We start from the raw sequence: 15,713 nt of genomic DNA on the forward strand, positions 1-15,713 counted from the left end.
ATGAGTAGGTGTGTCCAATCTTTTGACTGGTACTGCATATCATTTAGTTAATAAAGCCGCATACACATATGGTTTCTTTTTTTGTTTTCTTGAGTAAGGGTGCTCCAAAATGCAGGTGTTTCAGCCTAGCTCAGTGCTTTCTGAGGTGGTGGGGCAAGCCAGAAGAAAATACGAAGCGTTGCACCGTGATTGGCTCATTGTTCTGTCACTCATGGGCACACTATGTCACTGCCAATTCTAAGGGTAGAGCTCAAAGATTCAAGCCTCTTGGGTGCTGCCATAGAGTTACATTAGACGTGTCCATCCAAGAAGGCAGAAGGTCATTGGCGACAGATAAAATGACGTCAAATCACATTGTCTACAGTAGCTTTGATTGGACTGATACGATGATAAATAATGAAGAGAAATTATAGATAAAACGTATCAGTGCTCATCGGCTATGGACATAAACATTACACAATAAGTTGGAAATCTCAAATTCAACAATGAGTGGTTTGGAAGGAATATATGTGGCTAACTACAAGCATTGCAAAGCAATCATTAGCCTGCTATTCAGTGGAGTGACTGTGTGGTCCCAAGTCTAAGGGTCTCTTTTCCTAGTTTAAAATGATAAACATTCAATATTAGCCATGCTGTCAATGAAGCATGATTTGTGCCTCGCTCAAAACAACTGTTAACTCGGAACTGCACAATCTGACTTTAGTGAGTTCAAGACAACTGGGAATTCAGTAAAAACGAGCTACGTTTTGAACTTTCATCCAACTCGGAATTGTAAATTGGGAACTCGTGCCTCTTTCTAGAGCTACGACCTGAAGATCACTGACGTCATCATGAATCAACCTTTTTTTTCTTGAAAGCATCATAAATCCAGAGAATGCCAGACTTTGATGATAACGTTTGATGATAAAATATGCCCACAAAGGACCGCTGCGCCACCTTCCTATTCAAGTGAGCACAGCACAAAAAGGGGAGTCAAAAAATGTCTTGTATGTTGCTGCAAAAATGTAATATGCCAGGGAGATATGTATACTGTAGCTAAGAAAGTAATACTAAGTGTATGTTGTGTAGTAAGCTGTTAGTAGCCCATGTGCCTCACCCTAATAATTTGGTCTATTTTCACCTCTTACTTTCAACTACTGTTCTGACTTGTTGGTGCACATGTAGCCTATAACCTGTTTTGGGGAAATGTAATCATAGAATATTGTAAGAGCTTGCAGTGTCTGCTTATATGCCCCCTTTATTTATTGTATGGTTCTGACTTGGTGTATGGGGAGAATACTGTAAGAACGGACCATGTTCTGAATTATGTTGCTGTACATTTCAAAAGTTCTGAACAAATAGTTATATTGATTACGTTCGTTCTAGCTCCCTCATTAATGTCTTAATCGAAATTACGGATGGCCTCTTATCCGTTTGTTGTCCCCATATGCCATAGTTTGTACATCTCAATTGTCAGTAGAAACCACATTTGTTTAAGCAAGTCAGCCATATCAGCTATGGTTTTTTAAAAGACAATAAATGAGACTGAATGAACTGTTTCACTGACAGACAAGGCTCTGCTGTTAGCCAGGTGTAGCAGTGGTAATGTGTCGGGACTCTGCTGTTAGCCAGGTGTAGCAGTGGTAATGTGTTGGGACTCTGCTGTTAGCCAGGTGTAGCAGTGGTAATGTGTTGGGACTCTGCTGTTAGCCAGGTGTAGCAGTGGTAATGTGTTGGGACTCTGCTGTTAGCCAGGTGTAGCAGTGGTAATGTGTTGGGACTCTGCTGTTAGCCAGGTGTAGCAGTGGTAATGTGTTGGGACTCTGCTGTTAGCCAGGTGTAGCAGTGGTAATGTGTTGGGACTCTGCTGTTAGCCAGGTGTAGCAGTGGTAATGTGTTGGGACTCTGCTGTTAGCCAGGTGTAGCAGTGGTAATGTGTTGGGACTCTGCTGTTAGCCAGGTGTAGCAGTGGTAATGTGTTGGGACTCTGCTGTTAGCCAGGTGTAGCAGTGGTAATGTGTTGGGACTCTGCTGTTAGCCAGGTGTAGCAGTGGTAATGTGTTGGGACTCTGCTGTTAGCCAGGTGTAGCAGTGGTAATGTGTTGGGACTCTGCTGTTAGCCAGGTGTAGCAGTGGTAATGTGTTGGGACTCTGCTGTTAGCCAGGTGTAGCAGTGGTAATGTGTTGGGACTCTGCTGTTAGCCAGGTGTAGCAGTGGTAATGTGTTGGGACTCTGCTGTTAGCCAGGTGTAGCAGTGGTAATGTGTTGGGACTCTGCTGTTAGCCAGGTGTAGCAGTGGTAATGTGTTGGGACTCTGCTGTTAGCCAGGTGTAGCAGTGGTAATGTGTTGGGACTCTGCTGTTAGCCAGGTGTAGCAGTGGTAATGTGTTGGGACTCTGCTGTTAGCCAGGTGTAGCAGTGGTAATGTGTTGGGACTCTGCTGTTAGCCAGGTGTAGCAGTGGTAATGTGTTGGGACTCTGCTGTTAGCCAGGTGTAGCAGTGGTAATGTGTTGGGACTCTGCTGTTAGCCAGGTGTAGCAGTGGTAATGTGTTGGGACTCTGCTGTTAGCCAGGTGTAGCAGTGGTAATGTGTTGGGACTCTGCTGTTAGCCAGGTGTAGCAGTGGTAATGTGTTGGGACTCTGCTGTTAGCCAGGTGTAGCAGTGGTAATGTGTTGGGACTCTGCTGTTAGCCAGGTGTAGCAGTGGTAATGTGTTGGGACTCTGCTGTTAGCCAGGTGTAGCAGTGGTAATGTGTTGGGACTCTGCTGTTAGCCAGGTGTAGCAGTGGTAATGTGTTGGGACTCTGCTGTTAGCCAGGTGTAGCAGTGGTAATGTGTTGGGACTCTGCTGTTAGCCAGGTGTAGCAGTGGTAATGTGTTGGGACTCTGCTGTTAGCCAGGTGTAGCAGTGGTAATGTGTTGGGACTCTGCTGTTAGCCAGGTGTAGCAGTGGTAATGTGTTGGGACTGTATCCCACTTTTTTTTTTTTTTTTTTTTGCCTCACCAACATTTTTACATGCTAAAATCGCCAATACAACAAACAAATAAGTATTTCATAGCTTTAATTTGGTTTAAATAACTTTTTATATGAACGTGAAAAAAACAAAAAAACATTCAATATTACATCAACATAACAAATAGATTATATACATAGGAAAAGTGTTGGTTAAGCATGCAATATATCAGAATGTATACTGAGTGTCATCATAATTCTAACACATGCAAGAAAGAGTATGTAACGCTGACTATGGAAAGCACTGTAGATCATCTTATCCATGCTGGTGCTTCAGTTCCATCTGTTTCAATGGTGGGATCAACCCAACCATGAACCCCATCATGGTTTGAGGAATGGGGAGGACCCCCGGTCCCTGGTTCTATACGCCCAATGGTGTTCTGGTCAACCCAACATATAGAATAACATTAAGAATTCAAATAGTTAGACAAAGTAAGGTTAACATAAGATGGCCATACAAAATATAAATATCAGGTCTGCTCATAAGTTGTGGTACCAAAGATGGACCACTACCAATGACATTGCAAAAACCTTTGTTCCTGCGGTGCAACACGATATTTTAACCCATCTTCTCTCTCCTCCTCTTCCCTAATGTATTTTATTTTCCTCTCACCCTTTTCCCATTCTCTTTTTTTCACATTGACTTTTGTCACATTCTGTGCCCATACTCTTTGGTCTCCCCCTCTCTCAGGCTGTGTCTCTCATTATTGGTCTAGTTCGTTGATGTCTTGGCTGCAGATTCTGTAGTGGCGCTGGCAGAACTCCCGAATCCGTGTACACGCCTCCACCATCATCTCCTCTGGTACGGTCACCACAATCCGGAAGTAATTTGGGTACTCAAATGCCTGCAGGGAAAAGAGAATTGTAAACAACAAAACAAGGTCATTTCTCTTCCCGTGGTAGACAGAGAGGATGGATGAGTCCATTAGATGGATGGATAGATAGATAACAACATGTAAACTATATTTAGTCTCCAAATGTATATTGAAAACATCAATATATTTGCACAATGAGCTCTTGTTGTCTCTCAAATACATCATTACAGTTATTGGTTAGCTAGCTAGTGAATCAGTCAAACCACCTTAAAACAAGACATGGTATCAAGAACAAGATCAAACGAGCTGAAACGAGCCACCTACGATTCCCTACATGGTAGCTTCTTGTAATTTCCTTACAAAAACAGATTGCAGTTAGAGTGCAGTATAATTGCAGTATGTTTCAAATACTGCGTCCAAAATACCACAGTGCAGTTATTCTGGAATTACTGCGTTTAAAATACCACAGTGCAGTTATTATGGAATTACTGCGTTTAAAATACCACAGTGCAGTTATTCTGGAATTACTGCGTTTAAAATACCACAATCGACTGCAGTTACTGCACTTTTACTGCAGTTTCAAATCTGCAATCTTTTTTGTCGCGTTGTTGCTAGCTTTCTGACTGTTCAGATTTATAACAAATCATGGCTTCCACTCACATCGATAGGCATGCATAATTTTCTTGACGTTGTCAGCCAGCCAGCCAGCCAGCCAGCCAGCCAGCCAGCCAGCCAGCCAGCCAGCCAGCCAGCCAGCCAGACAGACAGACAGACAGACAGACAGACAGACAGACAGACAGACAGACAGACAGACAGACAGACAGACAGACAGACAGACAGACAGACAGACAGACAGACAGACAGACAGACAGACAGACAGACAGACAGACAGACAGACAGACAGACAGACAGACAGACAGACAGACAGACAGACAGACAGACAGACAGAGACAGACAGACAGACAGACAGACAGAGACAGACAGACAGACAGACAGACAGACAGACAGACAGACAGACAGACAGACAGACAGACAGACAGACAGACAGACACAGACAGACAGACAGACAGACAGACAGACAGACAGAGACAGACAGACAGACAGACAGACAGAGACAGACAGACAGACAGACAGACAGACAGACAGACAGACAGACAGACAGACAGACAGACAGACAGACAGACAGACAGACAGACAGACAGACAGACAGACAGACAGACAGACAGACAGACAGACAGACAGACAGACAGACAGACAGACAGACAGACAGACAGACAGACAGACAGACAGACAGACAGACAGATAGATAGATAGATAGATAGACAGACAGACAGACAGACAGACAGACAGACAGACAGACAGACAGACAGACAGACAGACAGACAGACAGACAGACAGACAGACAGACAGACAGACAGACAGACAGACAGACAGATAGATAGATAGATAGATAGATAGATAGATAGATAGATAGATAGATGTGTGTGTCTGGCGTTTTACCGTAGCGGGCAGGCAGAAGACGGACTGCTCAGTTACCAGACGCTCAGTGAACTGCACATCGTTCTGGAACTCTGGGAAGTGTTCCATCTCAATTCCCACCTAGAAATACCAAGACACACATTAAGTAACCTACTAAGCATTTAACGACAGCAACGCCTTTTTTGGTCCTGTCCGGCCGCCTTGATTTCAACGTCCCCAGACAACCTATAATTTGTTAAGATTTGGTCTGGTCCAGACCAGCTTTGATTTGGCCCGAACATTAGAATAATAACCAGCATGCTTTGCAAGTGTTTGTTTTTACATTTACATTTTGGTCATTTAGCAGATGCTCTTATCCAGAGGGACTTACAGTCAGTGCATTCAACTAAGGTAGATCACAGTCATAGCAAGAAGAAAAATAAGTAACCGTTACTGAGAATGTTATTGTAGTTGAAGTGGTCTTTTGGTTTGTTCTATAGGTTGGATTAGTTTGAACATCATTGCTTCCTGTTTTAAAGGTTTGAAAAAGGTATCATAAGTGCATGTGACAGGAGGGCGCTAGAATAAAATATTCTGTTGCAATCTTCAATTGTTTCCTCTTTCCTGTAAATTCGGTCAGTAAGGAAGAAGCTACTGCTCCAAAACCGCCATAAAAAAAGCCAGACTACGGTTTGCAAATGCACATGGGGACAAAGATAGGACTTTTTGGAGAAATGTCCTCTGGTCTGACGAAACAAAAATAGAACTGTTTGGCCATAAGGACCATCGTTATGTTCGGAGAAAAAAGGGGGAGGCTTTCAAGCCGAAGAATATCATCCCAAATGTGAAGCACGGAGGTGGCAGCATCATGTTGTGGGGGTGCTTTGTTGCAAGAGAGACTGGTGCACTTCACAAAATAGATGGCATCATGAGGTTGGAAAATTATGTGGATATATTGAAGCAACATCTCAAGACATCAGTCAGGAAGTTAAAGCTTGGTCGCAAATGGGTCTTCCAAATGGACAATGACACCAAGCATACTTCCAAAGTTGTGGGAAAATGGCTTAAGGACAACAAAGTCAAGGTATTGGAGTGGCCATCAAAGCCTTGAACTCAATCCTATAGAACTGAAAAAGCGTGTGCGAGCAAGGAGGCCTACAAACCTGACTCAGTGACAACAGCTCTGTCAGGAGGAATGGGCCAAGATTCATTCAACTTATTGTGGGAAGCTTGTGGAAGGCTTCCCGAAACATTTTACCCAAGTTAAACAATTTAAAGGCAATGCTACCAAATACTAATTGAGTGTATGTAAACTTCTGACCCACTGGGAGTGTGATGAAAGAAATAAAAGCTGAAATAAATAATTGTCACTACTAATATTCTGACATTTCACATTCTTAAAATAAAGTAGTGATCCTAACTGACCTAAAACAGAGAATTTTTACTAGGATTAAATGTCAGGAATTGTTAAAAACTAAGTTTAAATGTATTAGGCTAAGGTGTATGTAAACTTCTGACTTCAACTGTGTTTTCAACGTCCAGAAAAGCCATGTTTTTGCCTTTTATTCAGCACATAAAATGCACCTGATTTTAACATCGGAAAATATGTATTTTCAATGTCTGGAAAAGACGTGTTTTCAACATCTCGAAAAAAAATATTTTTACCTGTCATTTAGCACCTAAAATGCACCTGACGACAACATCTGGAAAATACGTTATTTTCCTTATGGGGATCCTGTTCTGTTATCTCCCCACCTACCACTCTGGACACATAAGACTCACCATGAGGTACATGGCTCCTGATGGCATCACGGGGGTCAGCCCAGGAACAGTGGACAGTTCAGAGAAACAGATCTCGGAGTTTGACTGAGAAAGAAGCAGGAAACTAGTCAATAGACAGTCAGTCAGACAATCAGACAGATATCCAGATAAATCAAAATGTTAGACTACTACCATCTGCATATAAAGTAATTGGGGAAGGTTCAAGAGAGAGGGACTCACCTCGAGGAAACTGATGGTTCTGTGGTAAAACTCCTGGGGCGTGTCGTTCAGGATGCTCTCTATCGCACCCTGGACAATGGTGCAGGCACCCAGAATCCTCTGGCTAAGCTTAACCAGACCCTGACGAATCTGAAGGCAGAAGAGAGACAGATTAGGTACATTAGAAGTGATTCCAAACCCCAGAGGACACAGATGAATCTTACCTTACATGTACTGGTGTAGCGTATGTGTATAGATAAACTGGACTTCACATTCAGTATGCGAGTAGTGAGAGGCTGAAGGACTTACCTCTTTTCCGAAGATTTGATTCTTGTCGTGGATGAGGATCCAACCTAGCCTCCAGCCAGGGACTAGCCATCGCTTGGCCAGACCACCACACGCTAGGATGGGCACATCACTGCTGAGGGACGCCATAGATTGGTATGTGCAACCCGGAAACACCTGATCATGGAGATACAGTACACACTCGCATCAATACAAAACATACTGTAGAAGACAATGTGAAAATAATCAGGGTTAGTTTAGATTAAAGGGGAAATGTTTTAATATATTGATTCTATTCATAATACAGAGCATGACACTCAGGGTTGGGCAAATTACTTGAAAAATACACCAAGCAGAATGTGGGCAGTAAAAAAGGAAAACGGTCATTTAAATGTCTGACCCTCCCTTAAGGTAACTGTCTGGTACGATAAAAGATGGCAATAGACAGATGCGACAGATGCAAGAGAAATATGATTATATTCCATCTAAGTGCTTGGGTAGTGAACAGGGTGGAGCTGATGTTTCAGTTCCCAGTGAAAGTGGGGATCTGACTTTTTTGGTTAAAATAAGTTTCTGTGGAAAGCAACCAAGGAGAGCAAATGTGGAAGTTTTGGAGATTTCAAATATATTAGAACAGAGCTTCCATTCCTACCTGAAGAAGACTTCTGAGCTGTGTGAATCAGCACAGCTTTCAATGATGTTAAAACATCTGCCATTTCAGTGTTTGAGGCAAACACTTGCAGCCCACATAGTGATTTTAGATCAAGTAAATCAAAATGTATTCAGCTGTTTTTAAGTATGTAACTGTAATCCAATTACAATTTTTTTAAGAAGTTAGATAACTCCAGTTGTACCGAACTCTGACTACAGTACAGTGCAAATATGGTCTTTCTTCATCCATTGAAAAATTAAGCACTTCAACTTAATCAATCAATACAAACAACACCATAAAAGACATAAACATGACAAAAAATGTGTATCAATAGTTAAAAATGCTTAAACTAATTTGACCATAACAAAGTTTGTGAGGGATTTCATAACTTTATGTAATGCAATGTATTGTTATGCACTGCTCGTCTAAGACAAAAAGACAACGAGATGGAAGGAGAAAAGGAGAGAGAGAGCAGAGAAAAAAAGTGGTGGTATGGTAACCGTAGCAAGCTGGCTTTCATTAGAGCTGAGGCCTTGATGACGGGTGGGAGATCCGCCCCGCGTTCTATTGGTCAGAGCACAATGACTGACAGTTCAGAAAAATAACATACCAAACCTCGCCTCAAATCTAATTTACAAACAGAGTTGTTTTTTTCACAGAGAGGAGCCCATAGGGGCCCATAAGGAGAGAGCCTGGCGCTTGCCAAACATTCCCCTCTAACCATGAGATGGAATTGATGCTGCCCAGACACATAATGCCTCCACGCAGCCCCTAAACAGGCACCCCTCCACACAGCCCCTAAACAGTCACCCCTCCACACAGCCCCTAAACAGGCACCCCTCCACACAGCCCCTAAACAGGCATCCCTCCACACAGCCCCTACTCAGGCCCCCCTCCACGCAGCCCCTAACTAAACAGGCACCACTCCACACAGCCCCTAAACAGGCACCTTGTCGTTAAAAAAGGGGCCCTCCCACCCCCACCCACTTCTTCTCCCCCGCTCTCGCACTATATTACCCTCACATCTACATTAATCGCAAACACATGCGGCGAAAAGTGCACAGTCATTCTGAGTACTTCTGTTCTAGTGGTTAGAGTGTTGGGCTAGTAACTGAAAGGGCCTTGTTTTGAGCCAACATTGTGAAAAATCTGTAGATTTGCCCTTGAGCAAGACGCTTAACCCTAATTTTCTCCAGGGGCTCTGTACTACTATGGCTGACTGTAAAAAAAAATTAAAAAAGAATTCACTGCACATATCCTCTGTATGTGACAATACAACATATTATTGTATAGTTTTTTGTACTGATCGAGATATTGTTGAATTCTGAGCCCATGTGATTTATGCACTCAGCGACCCCAATCACCCCCCATAGCGTTCCCAATCACCCCTCCCCCCATATAATTTTAGCAACCAGAACATGTCTTCATATTGCTCCTTTAAATTCATAGACAGAGCTATTGATGCATTTACAATGTTTACAAACATTGGAGTAAACAAGCTTATATTTTGGGTTCCGATGGGCTACGACAGTTGAGCTTAGCTGATGAGGCATTTATAAGTTATGTTTTTTCAAGAATCAATGAGTATACAGTATATCATTCATTTATTATCATTTCATTTCATTCATTTGTGCCTCGCTGGTATTATGTATTACATGGGGCCTAGTGGCCAGGATGTAGGCTATACCCCAGAAACAGCAGCCCACTCCTGGACGCATGACCAGTCTATTACTGTATTGCACACCTCCATAGACCAATCCTCCTCCATGCCAGAAGACAATCCAATTTAGATTCCTCTCCTTAGTCTCCTATTATGCAATAGACTCAATGCCAGTTCCTGTATTAGTCTGTTGGAGTGTCTGTCTCTGTTGTGTTTGTCTCTGAGAGTGCTTCTGAACTCACCATGTCACCATAGATCTCATCAGCCAGGATTGGGACGCAATGTTTGGAGGCAACTAGACAAGAGAATAGACACATTTAAATATATTACAATTAGAAGTGGATTCATTATAGGAACCAAATGCTTGTATTGTGTTATAGTGAGAGGGAACACTGTGGCCGGGGGGCTCACCAGAAAGGATGTTCTGTAGATGCTCTTTACTGTAGACGGAGCCACAAGGGTTGGAGGGATTGTTGACAATCAGGCAGGTTGTCCTGTCATCTATCAGGCTTTCCATGTGTTGGAGATCGATCTCCCAAGACTTCTCTGGCTGCAAGGACAGACAAAGTCACCACGAGTCAGAGAGCAGACATAAGGCATGCAATGTACATGCACTACACAGACGCTGGAAAAGAGACAAATCTGCAGATTCTGCACCGTCCTAACTCTTTTAACTGATCTTTGATCTCATAGGCTGCATTTACACAGGCAGTCCAATCCTGAACTTTTTTCCGCTAATTCGTCTTTTGAAATCAGATTAGCTCTGAAAAATATCTGATGTGAAAAGTTCTGATGTGAATGGTCAGAAGACCAATTAGTGGAAAAAATATCAGAATTTAGTCAGGATACTCTGTGAAAATGTAGGTTTTCAGAAGAGGGGCAGGAACTCAGCTGTCCTGACATTAGGAGGAAGCTCTGTAAGAGTTCTAAAAATGTATAAGTGGATTGTATAGGTGAATCAATAGCAGCTCTTAACACTGTGTGCAGTTGTCATATACACCTCAAGAGTCACGACATTCCACTGTGTGCCTGAGTTACCTCATGTTTTTTTATGGATGTAATTCACTAAAATGTTATGTAGCTACAAGTATTTATCTGTATTTGTGTGTGTGTGTGTGTGTGTGTGTGTGTGTGTGTGTGTGTGTGTGTGTGTGTGTGTGTGTGTGTGTGTGTGTGTGTGTGTGTGTGTGTGTGTGTGTGTGTGTGTGTGTGTGTGTGTAAGCCTAGAGGAAAGAAAGCCATCCAAAATGATTTATAAGTGCCATTTTACCCCTTCTTCGCTCTCTCTCTTGCTAACATCCAGTTTTTCTCTTTGATTTATTTTCCCTCTATTTTGCTCCTCCCCCCGTGTCCAACACTCACCAGCAGTGTGTACAGTTTGACCTGGATGCCCAGAGACACAGCCAGAGTCTTGTAGAGGGAGAATCCAGGGCAGGGGACTAGGATGTTGTCTCCAGGGTTACACAGCACTGTGATGGCCAGATCTATAGCCTGACTGCAGCCACTGGTTAGAAGCACATCCTGCATGGAAGAGAGAAGAAGATTACAAGAGATTTGTTTATGTCCTCTAGTTTTGGAGAAAAAATAATTACAGTAGAGAGACAGGTGAATATATGATGAAGCAAAAAAGAGAGTTTGAACGAGTTAAAGCAGGTAAACGATGAGAGGTAAAACACACCTCTGCCTCCAAGGGGGCCTCGGGGCAACTGTAGAAGTTTGCCACCACCTCTCTGCTCTTCTGATAACCTGTTGATGAGTAGAAGACAACATCTTATATTTTGTACTGTAGTACTGTATACTGTACTCGGCAGTCTGCTGGGAGAAAGGGAGATTTCGCCTGCCTCCGTCCTTAGAGCTACAATCATCATTAATCATAGAGTGGAACACTTTCAGTTCATCTGCAGACAGTTAATTGGCCCTATTTTACGTAGCTCTCTCAACTTCCCTGACTGAAATTACTTTAGCCTCCAACTTCTCATCCCCTTGCAAGCTGCCCAACTTGCCTATAGCTGTGTCTTATCTCATATCCTCCCAATTTCTATCTAAATAAAATACCAAAAAATCAGTTCATCCCTAGTTTTTCTGCACTTGACAAGCTTTTTGAAATGTTGGTGCTGTGGTGAGAAAGTGCTTGCATGAGTCTTACCAACAGATGGAGCATAGCCGTTGTATTTGTTTGAGTCAATGGCATCCTTCATGGCCTGGAGAACTTTGTCATCAGTAGGCAGGTTCCCAAACACAGTAGGGTCCCCTGATGGAATGACAGGACAAAGGAGTACATAAGAAACATAATTCTGAACAACTGCACTTCACAAGTGAACACACTGAGCATATGCAAATGAGATAGTGGTGTAGCATCTCACCAATGGACAGAGCAATCATGGGTTTCTCAGGGTTGGGTGTGAGCTTCATCCCATCCACAATGGCACGGATGGGATTCAAGGTGTTGATTGACATCTCTGAGGGCCGGATGTTCCATCGCTGCCTGCAGCTCTTCTGCTTGGCCAGACAAACAATGCCTTTCACAGCCTTATGATGGTTACCGTTTCCATTAAGAGTTTTTCCGTTGACACCAATGAGAGCATTCTTCTCATTAATTCCACTCCCATTCATTTTCACCTCATAGGACTGGTTCTCCATGTTGCAACTGCAGCTGAAGATGGGAGAGATAGGAAGAAAAAAGGCGAGGGGAAAAAAGATAGGACAAACAAATAGATTTTCATGAATAATTCCTGCATTATAAATTGTTGTAAAATATCATACAAATAATATAAATTAGGATTATTCGTTAATATACAAATGACTAGCCTAATAATCAATCGGAAGACTGAAAATAAACTTGTTGGATAAAAAAAAAAAATCAGTGCAGAGAAGTAGGCTAGCCCAGGTGTTAAATTACCCATGAAAACACAACAGGTGCGATGTTTATATAATCCAGTTTGAGATCAAAAGCGCTGCACGGGCTGTTCTGAACTAATTCAACTTTGTGCGCAGTTAGTTGAACATCTGAGTAATGAAGATCAAAATATACTGATCAGACTGGGACACCTCAAGTTATTGATATGATCTTATTAATGGCTATCACAACGCCGTATAAATAGCAGTATAAATGCAATATATAGTCCATTAGCAATGAAAACTATGTATATTATACAAAAACAATACATCAAATCTATCCTAATCAACTCAAATCTAACCTAATAAAATGTCATCTAAACAAGTCTGTTCTGATACAGCCTGAAAAAATATACAAACAAGACAATTGAAAATAAGACAGAAACAACAAATATTATAAAACTACCTATAATAGGCATCTCTTTGGAATAAGGTCATATTTGTTTGTGCATGCGTAATAATAAACATGTGATCTATACCTCAAATTAAAAGCCATAATACATTTACCAGGCATAGCTTATTTCAAATTGCCTCAAAATTAAATTGGACACTTAGGCTACTTGCTAGAGGTAGTTAAATGCGTTGTCATACATTTAAATAACAATAGTCTTTCAAATACCTTTACAATCTCAAAAGAATTTCACACTGCAAATGAAGGAATTCAGGTAAAATACTGAATATGAACAAAGACTGACTGATAAGTCCGTTATAAGCCGGCTTTATAGCAAGCCCCCCGAAAAGGGTTGCTGTTGAGCCCTGCCCATTTTTTCATTGGTGGAGACTGAGGGTTGTGCCATACACCCCCGTTACATCATTCCCAAAAATGTAAAACACTGCAAGGTTTGGGTTAAACGGCATGAACTCTTTCCAAAATACAGATACCACAATCACGAGAGGAGACCCATGGGACCCCAGATGTCCTTGTGCGGAATGCGCACAGGAGAGAGACGCTCACATTCAACGCCCCGCACAAAAAGTATGAGTGAAAAATGTGTGGAAATGTCCGGCCATAACATGTTATTGGTTTCCCATTTATGTTTGCAAAATCCCAAAGGCACATCCGGTCGCCTCAAGTCAAATCAATATGTATGCCTTTCAGTGGAGGCTGCTGAGGGGAGGACGGCTCATAATAATGGCTGAAACCGAGTCAACGGAATGGCATCAAATACATGAAAACTGTGTGTTTGATGTTTTTGATACCATTCCACGTATTCTGCTCCAGCAATTACCATGAACTCGTCCTCCCCAACTAAGGTGCCACCAACCTCCTGTGAAACCTATAGCCTATACAACATCATTGACCAAGTCATGGATAGATGGCCTCTGATTTTCCTACCTTTCATGATTGGAGAAAAGCTTTTTAAAATTCTAATGAAGCATAAATCTGTTTATATTTATAAAAGTAATTGATTTCATCCTTTATCAAAGGTCCATAGGGTCTCCAAGAAACTTTTTGAGGCTCAATCAGCTTGAGCGTAGTTTAGGGTGAGCCTGCTTCTTCCTCATTAAAAGCAAGAAAAACATAAAAAGTGGAGGTACACTATATATACAAAAGTATGTGGACACCCCTTCAAATGAGTGGATTTGGCAATTTCAGCCACACCTAGTGCTAACAGGTGTATACAATCGAGCACACAGCCATGCAATCCCCATAGAGAAACATTGGCAGTAGAATGGCCTTACTGAAAAGCTCAGTGACTTTCAACATGGCACCGTCATAGGATGCAAGTCAGTTCGTCAAATTTCTGCCATGCCAGAGCTGCCCCGGTCAACTTTAAGTGCTGTTATTGTGAAGCGGAAAAGTCTAGGAGCAACAACGGCTCAGCCGCGAAATGGTAGGCCACACAAGCTCATAGAACGGGACCGCCAAGGGCTGAAGCGCATAACAATCATCTGTCCTCAGTTGCAACCGAGTTCCAAACTGCCTCTGGAAGCAATGTCAGCTCAAGAACTGTTCGTCAGGAGCTTCATGAAATTAGTTTCCATGGCCAAGTTTCCAGCCAATCGTCAGCTGGAGTGGTGTAAAGCTCTCCACCATTGTTCTCTGGAGCAGTGGAAATGCGTTCTCTGGAGTGATGAATCATGCTTCATCATCTGGCAGTCCGATGGACGAATCTGGGTTTGGAGGATTCCAGGAGAACTCTACCAATGCATAGTGGCAACTGTAAAGTTTGGTGGATGATGAAAAATGGTCTGGGGCTGTTTTTCATAGTTCAGGCTAGACCCCTTAGTTCCAGTGAAGGAAAATCTTAACCCTCCAGCATAGAATTACATTCTAGACGATTCTGTGCTTCCAACTTTGTGGAAACAGTTTGGGGAATGACAATGCATGACAATGTCCCTGTGCACAAAGCGAGGTCCATACAGAAATGGTTTGTTCGAGATCGGTGTGGAAGAACTTGACTGACCTGCAGAGCCCTGACCTCAACCCCATCGAACATCTTTGGGATGAATTGGAACGCATCAGTGCCCAACTTCACAAATGCGCGTGTGGCTGAATGGAAGCAAGTCCCCACAGCAATGTTCCAACATCTAGTGGAAAGCCTTCCCAGAAGAGTGGAGGCTGTTATAACAGCAAAGGGGGGACCAACTCCGTATTAATGCCTATGATTTTGGAATAAGATGTTTGACAAGCAGGTGTCCACATATTTTTTTGTCATGTAGTGTAAGTAGACCCCAATCTATGGAACATCTCAACTTTGCATAATAATAGTCCTTCCAGAACTTGTTTTGATAGTGCAGCAGTGTTTAGTGCTCCATGCATTGGGTGATTTTGCAACCCAGTTGCTGAGAGTAATTATGATAGGGATTTCTGGCAAATGTCCCAAATACCCACAGCATAAGGTACAGTATGTGCACAGTAATACATAAAAGCTAAATAGGTATATAGAGTAAAATACAGATAAGTAGCATATGATACAGCGCAATTGCTTCATGTATGTAAAATATAGCTTTCATTTATACATGTAATTT

General features: G+C 42.3%; 1 protein-coding gene across 1 annotated transcript; it reads right to left on the reverse strand.

The window, feature by feature from the left end:
• Positions 1 to 3,027: 3,027 nt before the first annotated feature.
• LOC118401321 (tyrosine aminotransferase-like) lies at positions 3,028 to 13,513 on the reverse strand. Its single transcript, XM_052475008.1, has 12 exons — positions 13,360 to 13,513; positions 12,209 to 12,498; positions 11,992 to 12,096; positions 11,524 to 11,591; positions 11,208 to 11,366; positions 10,257 to 10,395; positions 10,088 to 10,140; positions 7,558 to 7,710; positions 7,270 to 7,398; positions 7,051 to 7,134; positions 5,311 to 5,409; positions 3,028 to 3,840 (listed from the first exon to the last, which is right to left on the reverse strand). The coding sequence occupies exons 2-12, from the start codon at positions 12,483 to 12,485 to the stop codon at positions 3,700 to 3,702; spliced, it is 1,407 nt and encodes a 468-aa protein (XP_052330968.1). The 5' UTR covers positions 12,486 to 12,498; positions 13,360 to 13,513; the 3' UTR covers positions 3,028 to 3,699.
• Positions 13,514 to 15,713: the final 2,200 nt, after the last annotated feature.

The sequence above is a fragment of the Oncorhynchus keta genome, chromosome 22, assembly GCF_023373465.1.
Source record: "Oncorhynchus keta strain PuntledgeMale-10-30-2019 chromosome 22, Oket_V2, whole genome shotgun sequence".
Classification (NCBI taxonomy): Eukaryota; Metazoa; Chordata; class Actinopteri; order Salmoniformes; family Salmonidae; genus Oncorhynchus; species Oncorhynchus keta.